The sequence below is a fragment of the Phocoena sinus genome, chromosome 7, assembly GCF_008692025.1.
Source record: "Phocoena sinus isolate mPhoSin1 chromosome 7, mPhoSin1.pri, whole genome shotgun sequence".
Taxonomy (NCBI): Eukaryota; Metazoa; Chordata; class Mammalia; order Artiodactyla; family Phocoenidae; genus Phocoena; species Phocoena sinus.
The window spans coordinates 43,473,655-43,489,973 of NC_045769.1; the positions used below are offsets into that span (position 1 = coordinate 43,473,655).

The 16,319-nt window shown below is 39.8% G+C and overlaps 1 protein-coding gene across 3 annotated transcripts in view; it reads right to left on the reverse strand.

Annotated features, from left to right (window-relative positions):
- MYO1B (myosin IB) overlaps nt 1-16,319 on the reverse strand; it is a 192,528-nt gene that overhangs the window by 5,751 nt on the left and 170,458 nt on the right. Inside the window, exons 22-30 of one of the 3 annotated variants that reach the window (XM_032638059.1) lie at nt 15,943-16,029; nt 15,590-15,676; nt 13,689-13,775; nt 10,392-10,466; nt 8,648-8,782; nt 6,676-6,782; nt 3,439-3,571; nt 2,628-2,780; nt 1,027-1,154 (exon numbers count right to left, since the gene is read on the reverse strand). In XM_032638059.1, the coding sequence (XP_032493950.1) occupies nt 1,027-1,154; nt 2,628-2,780; nt 3,439-3,571; nt 6,676-6,782; nt 8,648-8,782; nt 10,392-10,466; nt 13,689-13,775; nt 15,590-15,676; nt 15,943-16,029 (992 nt within the window). The remainder of the gene's footprint in view (nt 1-1,026; nt 1,155-2,627; nt 2,781-3,438; nt 3,572-6,675; nt 6,783-8,647; nt 8,783-10,391; nt 10,467-13,688; nt 13,776-15,589; nt 15,677-15,942; nt 16,030-16,319) is intronic. The other 2 variants (XM_032638060.1, XM_032638061.1) reach the window with 2 other exon arrangements.

Consider the following 16,319-nt stretch of genomic DNA (forward strand, 5'->3'; position numbering starts at 1 on the left):
TAATCAGAGCCCTAATGTGAAGCAAAAAAAGCAAATTTCAAACTCATAGCCGTCTTGACACTAGTGAACCGTTGTCAACATGGAACACTTACTCTATAACTCTCGTTTACATGTGAGAAAAGGTATCTCAAGTACCTAACACATCCCAAACCGGCACTCCTGACTCCCCACACCTCAGCCACCCCCAAACCCCTCTTTCTTCAGTGTCAGCTACTGCAGTAAATGGTACCATGTAGGCTCAGGCCCAAAACCTAACACCCAGTATGTTAATAAGTTCTCGTTTTCCTTCAAATCACACTCAGAACCTGACTACTTCTCACTACTTCCCCTACTCACACCCTAGCCTAAGCCTCAACGTCCTTACCCTCAAGAGCTCACAGAAGCTCCCAACTATTTTCTCTGCTTTCACTCTTGCCTCCCTAACAGTCATTCCCCACCCTGCAGCCAGAGAGCTCTTCAAAAATCATAAATCGGATCACGCCACATTCTTGCCCATAACCCACAGTGACTTTTCATGAGCAGCAAAATCTCAATTCCTGACCTCAGCTACCAAGCTCTACACAGCCGGGCCCCTCTGCCTCTTGCTCCAGGGTCTTTCCTCCCCATTTCACTCTGCCACCACACCCACTCCTGCTTCAGGGCCTTTGTACCTGCTGCCTCCCCTGAAGGCATCTCCTTAGATTCCAGTTTCGATTCAAATGTCACCGCATCAAAGAGGCTTCCCTGATCTCCATATCAAAATTAACACCATCTGACCTTTAACCTGCCTTTTTTTTCTCCACAAGCACTCGACACTAACCAAAGTCACACCACCTATGTATTATTTCATCTCCTCCACTAGGATGTCAGGTACGTGAAAGTGGGGACTTGGTCAGTGTCACTCGCTGCCCATCCATCATCTAGAACACACGCCAGACACATACTCAGTACTTAATAAGTAGTAGCTGTAAAACTGAATGAGACCAGATCGCTCAACTAAAAAAATAAAGTTAAAAGAAGGCATATTCACACAATTCATGAACATACTCATCAGAAATTTCAATATTGAGCTTCTGTTTGGTTTGGCTGAGAGTCGTCCGATAGAGCTTGGTGGCCATTTCAATCAGGTGATCACTGCTGAAGAGAAAGTCTCCTTTACTAGCTGCTTCCGAGCCCTGAAAGGACAAACCAAGAGTCAGGTTATCATAAAGACAGCTCAGGAGGTACATGTTTACGGGTTTGTCTGAAAGCACATTTACAGTCTCTTTAAAAATATCAGCTCCTGGAGTCCATCCTCCCGAATGAATAATAATGACAAAAGCAGTATTTCTTCCAAGTTGCTCCGAGCACTTTAGTAAGGTTACCTAACCCCTTGCCACCCCAAGTTGGTCGACGGACCAGAAGCACCATCCACATCACCTGGGAGCTTGTTAGAAAAGCAGACGCTCAGGCCTGACCGCAGGCCCACCGCAGACGATTCCACAAGAAGACCCCTGGGTGAACTCAGGTTCGAGAAGCACTGACCTAACCTATAACTCATTCCGAAAGGGCTGTTCTGAAAGCTCCTCCATGATTTGGTTAAAAAAATAAGAACAACAACAACCAAAAGACTTCCAACAAATACTCTCAGGCAGTGGCGTTCAACTTTAGCTGCACAAGGCACTCAGCTGGGGAGCTTTCAAAATACAGGATGCTTTTGCCCCATTCCAAGAAACTCTGATTCGGTTGGACTGGGGAAATGGCCTGGGGACCAGCATATTTTAATATATAAGCGAGGCTCGGAATCACTGATTTAATATGCTCCTTTAGGCTAAAATCCAGAGTGGGGAAAACAGGCTGAACTAATCAGCTTATGGGATTTTCTTATGTTTAGAATCAGCTAGATAGGTTACTATCTATTAGCTAGGTATATGTACCTATATATGATTAATGTTTGCTGACATCTGTTTATTCAGTGACTATTTGTTATGTGATAGGCACTATGCTAAAAGCACATTACATAGTTTCTTTTAACCCTTATAACAACACTATGAAGTAGGTACAAATATTTTCCCTATTTTAAGAAAAGGAAAATTAGGTAGGCATATTAAAGTTAAATGATTTGGCCAAGGTCACTGTAAAGTTAGTGACACCAATACCAGAGCCTACATTCTTAACCACTCAGTTCAAGTCAGTAGGTCTTAGTTAAGCTGACATTAAAAAATCTTTAGGTCAAAGTTACTAGGCAGTTGTTTTATTATAGTTGCATCCTTTAATTAAAACCCCCCAAATTAATGATGAACAAGAAGACATTTACTAATTGAATAGATAGAAGAAACAAAAGAAGGAAGTATAATTTTGAATGTCTTGATATTTCCAGGAATTAGTCTCAAAATAAGGCACATCATGGTGGGTGTAAACAAAAAGCTACTCAGTGAAATGAGAACTCAAATGAACGAGTCAAAAAGAGTCATTAATCTTATTTAGTTACTGAAAAACCAAGCCTGAGATTTTACATGAGTGAATATAGACCAAATTTGCAGGTTGGTAAACAGAATATATAAACTTCAAGTAACAGGATTATTCACATGTGGAAAATTTTAGATCAATGTCTGAGAGACTGGACCAATGCAGAAATCTTTCAGTCAAATCAATAGTTAAAGCTTTACCTCTTTGAGGTGGACGGCAAAGAAGCCATCATTTTGTGAGCTCATCGATACTTTGGTTACATCCACCAGGGGAACCTCTGACTTGATCTGTCCAGACTTTTGATCAGCAAGAAGGAGATTATTATTTGTTAAGAGGAAAATCCGGGATGTACTCTACAAGAAACCAAAACAAAAAAGGATGTAAAACCAATGATCAAAAATCCCCCCAAAAGAGTTCATGAGCTTAAAGCATTGTTATTTGTGGAAATGTAGAAAATATTATTCTAATATTTTTCAGCATGCACACCTACGTAAACGAGAACACACTAAAGAACATAGATAATCTATTTTAACTCACAATAATTTCAGAGAACAAGCAAAATTCCACCTAAGCTTAAAGAGAAAACAGCTCCATTCACAATAACTCTGTAGAGTATATGAAATGCAAATTTTTTTGAAGTATAGTTGATTTACAATGTTGTGTCAGTTTCAGCACAGAGCAAAGTGATTCAGTTATACATACACACACACACACACACACACACATATATATGTATTTAGATTCTTTTCTGTTATAGATTATTACAAGATAATGAATATAGTTCCCTGTGCTGTACAGTAGGACCTTATTGTTTATCTATTTTATATATAGTAGTGTGTACCTGTTAACCCCAAATTCCTAATTTACCCCACCCCACTCCTTTCCCTTTTGGTAACCATAAATTTGTTTTCTATGTCTGTGAGTCTATTTCCGAAATGCAAATTTTAACATTCAGAAAACTGTCCCAACTGATAAACACTTCTTACAGGTCTTCAGGGTTTGCGTTTTTACCTTCCCATTAGCACGGTTAATTTTGTTCACCACTTCAGCAATGATAATCTTTTCTTCAATGGCATCTTTGAGTTTCTTATACTTGGGATTCTTGTTGATTTCCAGGTAAGGCCCTTGGAATGGCTGCCCAACACTAAAGGAAAAAAGTTCCTCACGTAAGAAATGGTTTCACATGGAAGTACTACTAACTAGAAAAAGGTAACAGGTCAGTTGATTTTGAAATTCAAATTTCAAATATATATATATTTTTTCTTTTCTTTTTTTAACATCTTTATTGGAGTATAACTGCTTTACAGTGTTGTGTTAGTTTCTGCTGTATAACAAAGTGAATCAGCTATACGTATACATATATCCCCATATCCCCTCCTTCTTGCGTCTCCCTCCCAACCTCCCTATCCCACCCCTCTAGGTGGTCACAAAGCACCGAGCTGATCTCTCCATGCGATGCAGCTGCTTCCCGCTAGCTATCTATTTTACATTTGGTGGTGTGTATATGTCAATGTTACTCTCTCACTTTGTCCCAGTTTACCCTGCCCCCTCCCCGTGTCCTCAAGTCCATTCTCTACATCTGTGTTTTTATTCCTGTCCTGCCCCTAGGATCATCAGAACCAATTTTTTTTTTTTTTTGGATTCCATATGTGTTAGCATATGGTATTTTTCTCTTTCTGACTTACTTCACTCTCTATGACAGACTCTAGATCCATCTACCTCATTATAAATAACTCTATTTCGTTCCTTTTTATGGCCGAGTAATATTCCATTGTATATATGTACCACATCTTCTTTATCCATTCATCTGTTGACGGACACTTAGGTTGCTTCCATGTCTTGGCTATGGTAAACAGTGCTGCAATGAACATTGTGGTACATGACCCTTTTTGAATTATAGTTTTCTCGGGGTATATGCCCAGTAGTGGGATTGCTGGATCATATGGTAATTCTATTTTTAGTTTTTTAAGGGACCTCCATACTGTTCTCCAGAGTGGCTGTATCCATTTACATCCCCACCAACAGTGCAAGAGGGTTCCCTTTTTTCCACACCCTCTCCAGCAACAACATTAGAGAAATGCAAATCAAAACTACAGTGAGGAATCACCTCAAATATATTTTTGATGTGATCATGGCATTTGGTTGGTAAGACTTTGATAAAAATCTTATCACATGGAACAACCAAGAAAGAAATCACTCACAAGTAGGACAGCCAAGACCCATGTGCATGGACTCACAGGAAGGAATAGGTCATTCCTTTTAATCTGTTATTATAAGGTTAACAGCTGCCTACACAGGATTCATTAATATCTTTACACAATACGTAGCAATGGTAAAAAGAGCACAAATCATTACCATCACCTGCTCCAGAGAAAATTTTCATTTTCTCACAGAGAGTAAGGAAGTGAGTAGGCCTTCGGGGGAAGAACAGATCCAGAGCAACCACTTGAGAAGAAAACTGCAGAGCACTTAATATTACCATGTAACTCTGGCTCTAAGTAGGCCATATATGAAAGAAAAATCAGGCCTTTCCTCTTAGGATATGCCCCTAAGTGGACAGAGGTGGCCAAGGCAAACATTCAGAACCAGAGCAGTTTTCTTCCAAACTACTTCTTGTAAGAGGCATGATTATGCACACGGCACCAAGGTGGCTTTCCCTAAAGACCTGTGGGGTGACAGGGAGGCTTCTTCAAAGACGTCAAGGAAAAACCACGGCTTCCTTTTGAGCTATAACGTTCTGGCAATTTGCAAATACAACTTTAAATGCTTGTGCTGTGTGTGGAGGATCAGGGAAGAAAATCCACGTAGGTGGTCAGTGTTTCACAGCTCCCGGGACAGAAAAGGCCAGCACCCCTAAGGGCCGCCACTTCACACAGCGGTGGGAGGGTAAACAATTCGACCTCTCTCAATGCTAGAGGGTGAGCACGCCACCATCCCCGAAAACTAATAAAACTACCCAAGAGGACTTGGCTTGATATTAACATTTTTTGGTTGCTGTTCATATTCAAACACAGTTTTAATAATACAAAGTGCTAACAGTCTTTGAATTTGTTTCTTCGAAAATGCATTTTTTTCTCCTTCCAGTTTCTAAAGAGTCATCCATAGGGAATGTTAATTAAGAAGGTCACTCTGTAATTTAAAGACATATAAAGAAAAAGTTGAATGAATTAAGTTGGTGGAGAAAGAATATAGACAATCTACCTGTCTGAATATGCTTTACAGAGCAGGCACTTTGAACAACGTTGGATTTAGACGCTGTGTTTGATTGAGGGGAGTGTACACCCCCTCAAGCAGCCAAGTCAGCTGACCAAGGAAGCTGTGCCATTTAAAATATCTAAAGCAAATGAGTTTGACAACTTATGCTCATTTAATCCTTTAAGAAGAAGCGCTTTCAAATATGTGTAGACGTAGAGAATACAGACACACCACATGCAGTACGTGTGAATATACTTAGCATATAATGTATTTTTATTTCTAAGACATTCTTTGGGAAAAGCTAAAAGTTGTTACAGATTTGGCTTGAAATTGTACAATCTACTTTTTTAGAAACACCAGATGTAAAGGGGATAGGAATCCTAGGGGGGAAAACGATGAACTTGGGAGATGTAAGAATACTCTGATAAGCAGTTTTTACCAAGAACTTCACTTGGCAAACTTGCAGTTGGTGTTCCTTCTTTTACTGAGTACTCGGTGTCTACAATAAAGGAACTGAACTTGCTGCAAAGGCCAGTGAACTCACAGCCAATAAGTTAGCCGACCAAAGGCCACCACGGGCCAGTGCCTAGGCAACACTCAGAAAGTGACAGACTGGCTCATTCTTCATTTATCTTACAAATGAGATTCTGACCCAGCTTGTTAAAACAGGAAGATTGGAATGGTGATTACAGTAGACTGCCATCAGAAACCAGCTAGCGTCCAAAAACTATAGAAAACTAACGGGAATTTACAATGTAAGTTTATCTTAACAGCCTAGACAATTTTTATTTTAAATGACAACTTCTAATTATTTAGGAAGTGTTCAGGTAATGCCAATAGAGTAAAACCAACAAATGTGATCTCACTTCTCTAAGTATACTATGGAAGTCCTTGCTCAAATGTGTTACATTCATATCCAGCTGATCATAAAGTAATGCATGAAATTAAAAATCTGTGTATTACTAAAATCAAAACCCACTAGAAAATGCCTACGAATATAGCTGAGAAACTTTTAAAATATTGACTTTTATGGGTAAAGCAAAGCCATAATACCTAGATGGGTATAAAGCCTTCTTGTCTTTGAAGAGTTCACTGGCTTCTAGTTTCTCTTCATAAATAAGTTTCTGTTGGTCTGTGAATTGGTCCCTGTATTTTTTACACTGTGAGATATGAAAAGAAGAAAAAAAGAAGGACATCACTTATATAAATAAATCATTACTCATCCTTAAACATGCTAAGCCAATTTAACAGCAGTTAAGAATAATCGTAAATGTGTATGAAATATTCATTTAAAAGGCCAAGAGAATTTTTCCTTCCTGAGCTTTAAAGGGTTGGTCTTAGAAAATGTCATAAAAACTACTGTTTGTATGGCAGAACTTGCGATGCTATTTCAAAACATCTGGCCTGGGCCCCCCGGGAGTACCGTTTCCTCCCACTATGATGTCAGCCCTTGGACATCCACAGTCCTGAGCTATCATACTCTTTCAGAGACTCACAGTAAGGAAAACATGGTACATCACAACCCAGTGCACATATTTATAGACACACATATAGACAACTTACACAAAATCTTCACAAAACAACACTTATCCTTTCTACGATGTCGTATATTCCGTTATTTTCTATCGTACTGTATTTCATTTTAAAATGCTGGTAGTAATCAACTAAATTGATTTCATGACCCACAAGTATGCTATCACCTATGGTTTGAAAAGCACTGTTCCGAATCCTCCATTACCATTTTATAACGTGGACACGGGACCTGAGAAATCTTCCCTTCACCCGATTCTGAGATTGCACTGAAAGGAGAAGGGGGTGGTGGGAGGGGCAGGACCAGGTTCTTTAGATGAACTCTCTAAGAAATTCAGTTCAGGGGTGGTTGAGAACCACCCACATAATCGTATAAAGGAATGTTAGCATTGCTGCCCACCCCTGGAATAAACTCACCCCTCCCATTCTCCACCCCCAGTTCAACGGAGGTAAAGGCAAGGTAAAGGGGCCGGGGGAAAGGACAGGCAGAGTGGATGCCCAGCATTAGAAGCTCCCCATCATTACTTCTGAAAATAGTTTCCATATCAGACTCAAAGGGGGAGATGAACATTGAAGACATTGGCGAATCTTGCCAAACTGACTAAGTTAGGGAACAGAACTCAGAATCCAGTTCTATATGCTGTGCTGGTATCACTGATCAGTGATAATGTCTCTATACATAATTGATTCAGTTAAGAAGAAGCCCATAGTACTGGGCAGGAAAGTTTCCCAGAAGACGTATCCATCAATCGTTCACTTACTAAATACAAGCCCTTCAACCTAATGATTCCATTCTATCTGAATGACATATATTTAGCATTCCATATATCAACTAAGTTACTGAAATGAAGTCAACCTCTCTACAAGTACCCCATGTATTCCACACATAGCACCACCTAAATTACATGTTATGCTCTCATATAAAATTAAGTGAGCCAAAATATAAGGCCAAATCAAGTAGATTTTCAGCTTCCCTTTCACTCAGGTAGGGAAATTTTAATCTCTTTAATGTCCTTTGGGTGACTTTAGAGCTTCTTCCCCCCAGTCCATTAAAATGTGTGTGTTCTCATGTGTGTCTATGTATGTCTTCATAGAAAGTAAACTCATACAATTTTCGAGACTTCACCACTCACATGAAGATGTTCAAATTTTATTACTTCTACCTCCAGCAACTAAAGCAACTATTTCTTCAACTAAAGAGGAAAACAAAACCAAAAAACTCAACTACTTGAAAGCAACTGGAATCTGGATGGGAAAGACAATGCAGCCTTGCTCTTTCCTTCCCAACCACAGATGAGAGAAGATGCCCCAGGAGCACCTGGGGCTCTAGGAATTCTCACAGAAAGCCAAGCACGCTGCCCGCTTCAAAAACACCAACTTCCTCAACTAATTCTCCTTGAGGCTAGAGGAAGATTCTGCTTTTACGTAACACTCCTCAAACACTCACAATATACGAAAAGAAGTCTCTGAAAAAACATAGCAAGACAATTTTTACCCTCCACAAGTGGAAAATCCTTTTCAGCTCCTTGTGAGTAGAATCCAAGAATAGGTAAGGTCTTGATGGCCAATTCTTATCTATCGGAGATAAGGAAGGCACCTTATTTTTCATTTCCAAGAAGTATTTTTGCACCTGTGTTGGGTTTGACAGAAAATACCAGATGAGTAAAATACACCGGAAAAAAACACGGTTTGACATAAACCAGACTCAAAGAAACCAGTCTTTAGTGGAATTTACCAAGCTTTAGTCCATAAGACTTTGTAACGCTTCTGGAAAGTCTCTATTCCACTCTTCGCATTGGTTGGAGAAATCTGAGCTCCACCAAATGGTTAAGAGAAAAGAAGAATACTAACGCGCATACTAGTTTTAATATTAACATTAATACTGATACCGGTCAACATTAGAGAGCTGCAGCGTTGAACAGGTAGCCACCGGGCACAGGTGGTTATTTATACTTAAAGTAATTAAAAAAATTAAAAATCCAGTTCGTCAGTCACACTAGTTACATTTCAACTGCTCACTAGCCACACGTGGCCAGTGGCTACTCTACTGGACAGCAAAGATACAGAACATTTTTGTGACTGCAGAAAGTTCTACTGGACAGCACTGCTCTAGAGCAGCGGTGCCCAAGCTTTTTGGCACCAGGGACTGGTTTTGTGGAAGACTGTGTTTCCACGGAGGAGGGGGATGATTCAGGCAGTAATGCAAGCCATGGGGAGCGGCAGATGAAGCTTTGCTCGCTTGCCTGATGCTCACCACCTGCTGTGCAGCTCGGTTCCTAACAGGCCTCAGACCAGTACCGGTCGGCGGCCTGGGCGTTGGGGACCCCTGCTCTAGAGCACTTAACATGGGCCAGGCACTGTGGGAGCTTTATAGTGTTACTTCACCTTAATCCTTACCATACCTCTACAAGTTTAATGCTATTATTATCCCCATTTTACAGATGACAAAATGAGGCTCGCAAAGCTGTGAGTCTCCAGAGTTTGCGCTCTTCACCATTACATCTACTCCTTTTTGGAAAGATGGAAGGGAACTTTAGAATCCATCCCGGGAGAGGGGCATAGCCTTGCTCTCCCTCACCCCTCCACCCACTAGCTTGTTTGCCAACCTTACTTTGCAGCCGCTCGTGGCAGTTTAGCAGGGCAAGCTCTTGGCATTCCCCTCAAATTCCTATGCTGAAACCCTAACCCCCAAAGGGATAGTGTTAGGAGGTGGGGCCTTGGGGAGGTAATGAGGTTGAGAGGAGGTCATAAGGGCAGAGCTTCCTAGATGGGATTAGTGCCCTTAGAAGAAGAGACAGGAAAAGAGTTAGCTTCTCCTTCTGTTTGTCATGTGAGGAGACCAGGACGAGGCCCTCACCAGAACCAGTGCATGCTGGCACCCTGATCTTGGGCTGTCCAGCCTCCAGTACTGTGAGAAATAAATGTTTATTGTTTAAGGCACACAGTCTATGGCATTTTTGTTATAGCAGCCTGAACTAAGACACCTGGCTTTCTTGGGTTCACTTTCCCCGAAGTATGTTCTCTCTGTCAAAGAAGAAGAATATTTGATTAATCACGTACAGGCCTCTTTCTGACACAATTCTACTTGAATTTTAGAACCGATGATAAAAAAGGTCACAAACTCTCAGTGGCACAGTTATGATTTAATTGTTACCAAACAAGTCACATATTCCTGAGTTGGTGCTATTAACTAGTTAATGCAATAATGCTAATTAGCCATATGTAAAGTATAAACTTACAATTCTCTGAAGTGTAAATTCATAAATTTTCTTTCCAGCATTGGCTCTGAAGAATTTCCTGTACTCCCTGCGGACCTTTAAAAAGAAGCAGCAGAATACAGAGGTTAATGCGCGGCCAGCAGATGCCCATAAAGGTGATAACACCTCTATTAAAATCGAACATAGATGGAACAAGTAAATTTATGAGTGTCTTTCTGGATACAGTAAAATAATTGAAGCATACTGAGACAGTAGGTTTTAAATTGGAGAAAAAGAAATTCAGAGATGCAAGATAATACCAGAGTGTTTTGATGTTTTTAATCCTCTTAACTAGTTTTTAAAGAGCCTGACAATCTGATGAGAAACGCTTTATAGGCATAGCTGCAAACCCTACACAAATCAAAATACATTCCAGAAAAAATTATATAAGGTAATTTTCACTTCAAATTGTTCTTAGAAGGCAAAAAAATGCCTGAAGAAATATATGGCAGTTTCCAAAAGCCTTGCATATGAAGACAGGACTTCAGTACTGCATACTGAGAAGTGAATGTGACTAAAAGTAAGAATTTAAAAGGAAGCTATTGAATGATCATTATCTCCCATTTAATTGCATTACTTTTTCTCTTACCCCTATTCCCATCAAACTGTCTACTAATACTAATCACAGCACTTAAGACCTCACATTACAGTTTTAGTTCACCATTTCTTCCTTGCTATATTGTCGTATTTACCTTGTATACTAGTGTCTAACAAATAAAATAACTGAGGTGTTTGCTAAATGAATGAATGATAGCTAAATTTGGAAACTGAGGGGGAAAACATTTAAAATGTTTATCATCATTCAGTTATAAATGGGAGAGTTAGAATTTAGCAAAATATTAGCCTACTTGAATAATTCAGACATTATGTATGTTTTTCTTATATCTTTAGCTTTCTGGGTTCAACTGCACATGTTCAAAATATTTCTACATTGGGGGCTTTACTAGCAAACTAGTAACCAAATTGTTTGTCGAAAAATGTTTTATATGCACATTTTAAAATTAAGACCTTCACACAGGAATTCAGGCTGCAGGTTTCTCTTACAATTTTCTAAGATCTAGCAACAGTGAGTCCTATTCCCACGTGACAAGGACTGAGTGGACCAGAGCAGCCATTGCTGCCTTTGGAAGAGAGCTGTAACCTCCAAACCACAGGAGGCCCACAGGAGGCCCGCAGGAGGCCTGCCGTTCCTACCCTACCTTCCATCTGCTACTTCCCTCGTCCATGGGACCTGCCTGGTCCCTCCTCTGGACATTTGGGCACCAGACCTATTCTCTACATCTGTGGATTATTAAGGGTTAAAAATTCTCCCATACACCACATAGGCAGTTTTTCCTTTAATTCATATCTTATGTTACTGATTATCATTTCTCTTTTAGCCATGCAGTTGTCTATAACTATTTCAAATCTCACTTACAAGGTTAGAAGGAACAAGAAGAAAAATGATACCTATTAATTAGCCCCTGAAACTGTAACAGTGTACAAAAGCAGAGAAGTTAAAGTGAGTTTCATGAAAACATATCCTTAGAAATATACTAGAAGTCCTATATTTACTTGAATTTCATTGTAACTGAGCTCAGTGCAACATTCTTTTTGATACTCACAGGACAGGCCCTTTCGCCTGAAAAACAGCTACACAAAGAAGAGGCCTGGTGACAACATGCTGGCATATAGAATGGGTTCCCTTCATGGGCCCCGGGGTCTTAAAAAGGGTCCACTGAACTTTGTAATCAATTCCACAAGAATCAAATCATTTAAAAGGGCAAAGTTACTGTTCATATCAACATACTTATTTTTTTAAAAAAATACAAAATTATTACATTCTTGGACTTCAAAGACATTTAATCTTATAACAATAATGGTAACATATTAAAATACTCCTGTTTTGTGGAAACTGGAAAAAAAAAAAGACAGTTATGTCTATAGAGTAAGCCCAGTTAACTTCAGCTAAAACAGTATTCACCTGTGAACTGAATTTGGTTTATAGGATGCTAGCATACACTCTTAACCTAAAAGTACTTTTAAAATCATATGCAATTAGTTAAATCCAGAAAACTGAAGATAAACATGATGCTGCTGGTAGAAATCATTACAGAGAGTAAAAATCCTGACTCAATGTTGTTTGTTCCTTCCTCTTATGAAAATTAGAATGCGAATTAGAATGTGAATGAAATGGGAAATAAAATCCTCCGTTTTAACTTCAAAAAAGTAGTAACAGAATTTGTTCAGAATTCTTGAAATAGAACATCTTAAATTCATATTTAAGTTACTTCTTAATTACCTCAACAATTACTTGATAAATATTCATTATAATAAAAAAGTTAATCTACTAAAAGTTTATAGGCTAAACTTTCAGGGAAAAACGCAGATTGATCAAAGCAGAGTTTACAGATACTGCTAAAACAGTTCAGGTTCAGAGTCAATGGTTTCCTGGAGAATATTCAAATATTTTTAAAAAATGAATTATAGTATTATAGTAAAAATAACAAAGAGGAAATGTCAAAAAAAGGCCTAATTATCCCCAAATGACAATATGGATGGCTCCCTACAGTGAGGAGTTACTGAATATTAGGAAGACAAAATCCTTATATTGCCTAAAGGTCGTTCTCAAGGTTTTCCAGAGCTCAGAGTCATATTTGCTAACATGCAAGCTTACCTCAAGTAGGAAGTATTGCTTTAAAATAAACCCGGCCCTAAATTAGAGGGCATTTGAATCTAAAGTTCTCTTTAACCTGAATGATCTACTGCTGGTCTTATTTGTCAAAATCTGTATATTTATGCAAAACCCTTTCGCTTCTATGCTGAACAATTAGAACGATGGGCACTTTGAAGAAAGCTCTGCTCCAGGAGCCGTCAATGGGACAGAATAGATGGGTAAAGGGAAACAAAAGCCCAATATCCCCAGGCTGGTCACTGCCATGGTAGGTCAGCTTCTAAGCTCAACTGCTGTAACTCTGTCTCATAAATGAAAAACAATCTTCATCCTCATAAAGAGAACATTAAACAGAACTTGGATAACAAAGAATAAAATATTCTACATTACTATTTAACGTTAATATGCTATTACTTTTAACTTATTATTTAAAGAAAGACAATGCAATAAAATCAGAAAATTTTGGTGTACAGGACTGTTCTCAAAAGGAAACCAAATTAGGCAAGATGACATTGTAAAAGACTGTGCAGACCATGAGCACGCATAATCAATCGTCTGGTCAGAGTTAGTAGGTGCTAGGCTTCACTGAGTTCACCGTGGACAGAAAGAAGAGGTTGAGGAAGTACCTTCAGTCCAAGCCAGTAAGCCCAAATGACAGCAACTGCATGCTTACGCCTAGCCTCCTCCTTCAAGCGTTTCAATTCCCTTCGAGCCTAGAATGTTTTAGATGGTAAATAAAAGAGACAGCCCAATGCAGACAGCACAAATGACCAGAAAAAGACACCCCACCAAACAGAAGAGCCAATTTATGTACCAGGATTTCAGAATGAAAGAGAAATGGTGCACAATCATTTAAACCCAAAGCATCAGTGTCAGGCTAGCGCAGTCCCTTGTATTTGCGGTGCATTGAGACTCTGTCCCAGAGGAGGGTACCTGAGGGAGGCACTCCCCTGCCCTCCCCCTTACTTCCATTCTGTTTCTTTTCTCTCCCCTGTTCTCTCTCCCTCTTCACTCCCTTCTCCACACTCTCTCACTCCCCTCCCTCATCAAAGCCTTAGATCTGAGTGGCACCTAAGGATTTACATAGGCTTCCCTTTGCTGCCAGCCCACGGGGCTCAAGAGGCTGTGAATTCCTGAGTTCATGCATTTGGATGTATAAAAAGATAACTCTTGTGAACAACCATTTAGAAAACTGGAAGGAATAAAGGTTGCCTCTCTGAAGCTTCGAACAAAAACAACAAAACCCCCAATTTTTTCCAGTTGGAAAATTAGAAGTAGCATGTATCAAAATTCAATATTAGGTAAGGCCCTAAACAGTGAAATATATGGAAGCAAGATTAAAAAAGTGAAATAACTCGTAGGTTTAAATCAATCTTAGGGAAAAATTAATCTGAGGCATGCTATTTTAAAAGACAGGAACAGACAGGCACTAAGGTTTCATTACATTACAGTACTCAGGCTGGGAAATGGATTTCTCTCATTCAGTGGAGAAAGCCCAGAGTAATTGTCTAGGAGTCCCTCTGCCTCTGCTAAGACAGCTCCCTCAGTTTATAAAAGGGAACTAGTCTGTTCCACACAGATTTTCAGGGGAGGACACAAATGAACAACTTTGGTTAGTTTGTGGCAAGTTAACACCTTTATACAGGCAAATGTTGACTTTTCTCATTTTTCTCACAAGACGGGTTTATAATGTTGACAAGGTAGACTTAAAAACATAGGACGGTAATGATATTTGAGTTTCTAACTGGGATACACATGTTTAGCAGAGATGATCTTTGATTTTCTAAGTAACAAAAACATCTAAAGTGCTCCCTCCCTTGGGATATGTGAAACGTTCACAGAGCCCACGACTCTGCCTGGGGATTAGTGAGAGTATTTCAGGAGGCCTTTGTTTCTGATCACAAACAGCTGATGCCGAAATTCCTGGGATTCTTCAGGGGCAATTACAGCTAGCTTTGCATGAACATAGCTTTCTGCTGAATCACAGATGATATTTCTTTTCACATATAATATTTTGCTTATAATAATCAACAGCTACCACAGTGAGCCTAAAAAACAATTTCATTCATGGATTAATATTTTTGTCGAGCATGCGTTAAAGGTGTTTCTATTATCAACATGTTGCGGAAGACCAATCGAAACCCAAACTTTAACATTCCCATCATGCCCCCATAGCGCACAAAAACACCTTCAGAAAACTGCCAGGATATATTAGGGGGGTAAAAAACAAACAAACCCCCCCCCCAAAAACTAAACATGCATGTTACTCGAGAGTTTAAAAAAAAGAGCCACTATGCTAGTACCTCATTAGTAAGCAATTAATTAGTCTTTTTTGCCTATGCATGCTTAAGCTTCCTAACGTGCTCTCTTGGCAGGAACATCTCCAGGGTTATTAAATGTGGCTACTAGGACATGCGCCAGTGTGAGCCACTGTTAACCATGGGTCTTCATCCCCTGAGACGCTAGAGATATGGATTGATTATTGCGGATTCCAGGATGGGAGTGATGGGATGTGCATTTCAAGTACCTTAGATCCAAGCCAGTAAGCCCAAATAACTGCAATAGCATGTTTATTCCTAGCCTCCGCCTTCAGCCGGCTCAGTTCCCTTCGCGCCTGTGATGCATTTGAAAAGGAGTTACAGAAAAGTTTAAGGCAAGAAAGGTTACTGCTGATTCCCAATGGAGAAAGAGGAAGAGAGGCACTGGTCACCATCAAACAGTAAACACAAAAGCGTGTGCCACCACCCCACACCGAAACGTTGGAAAGAGCAAGAGGCAAACACGTGCTCAGGAGCTTAAGCCAGTGAATCCCGAATGGGAGGGTCCGTTGCTCCACACATCACTCCTGACCCGCTGCCTTCCTGGGCGTCTCTGGCCTACCTGGGTACCATGCCAATACGCTGCAATGGTGGTGGCTGCTTCCTCACAGCGCTTCTGATGCTTCAGTTCCCTCAGGATTTTTCGGGCCTAAAGAACAGAATGACCCAGAAAGATAGAAAATTAACACCAAAAAACTATATCCATAGTGACTTAAAAAAAACTACCTGAAGAGATAGTCATAATCCCCCTTCTCAAGGAAAAAAATCAGTAGCTTAAAGAAAGGAAAAGGGAAGGTTGCTTTATTAGCCCAAAATGGACCATGAGAAGGTGGTAAATGAAGACATTATCAAGCATGACGGTGTAGCCCCACTCAGATAGACAGCAGCCTCCCACGCCCTGACACGTGACAGGAAAAAAATCTGACCACAGCAATACAA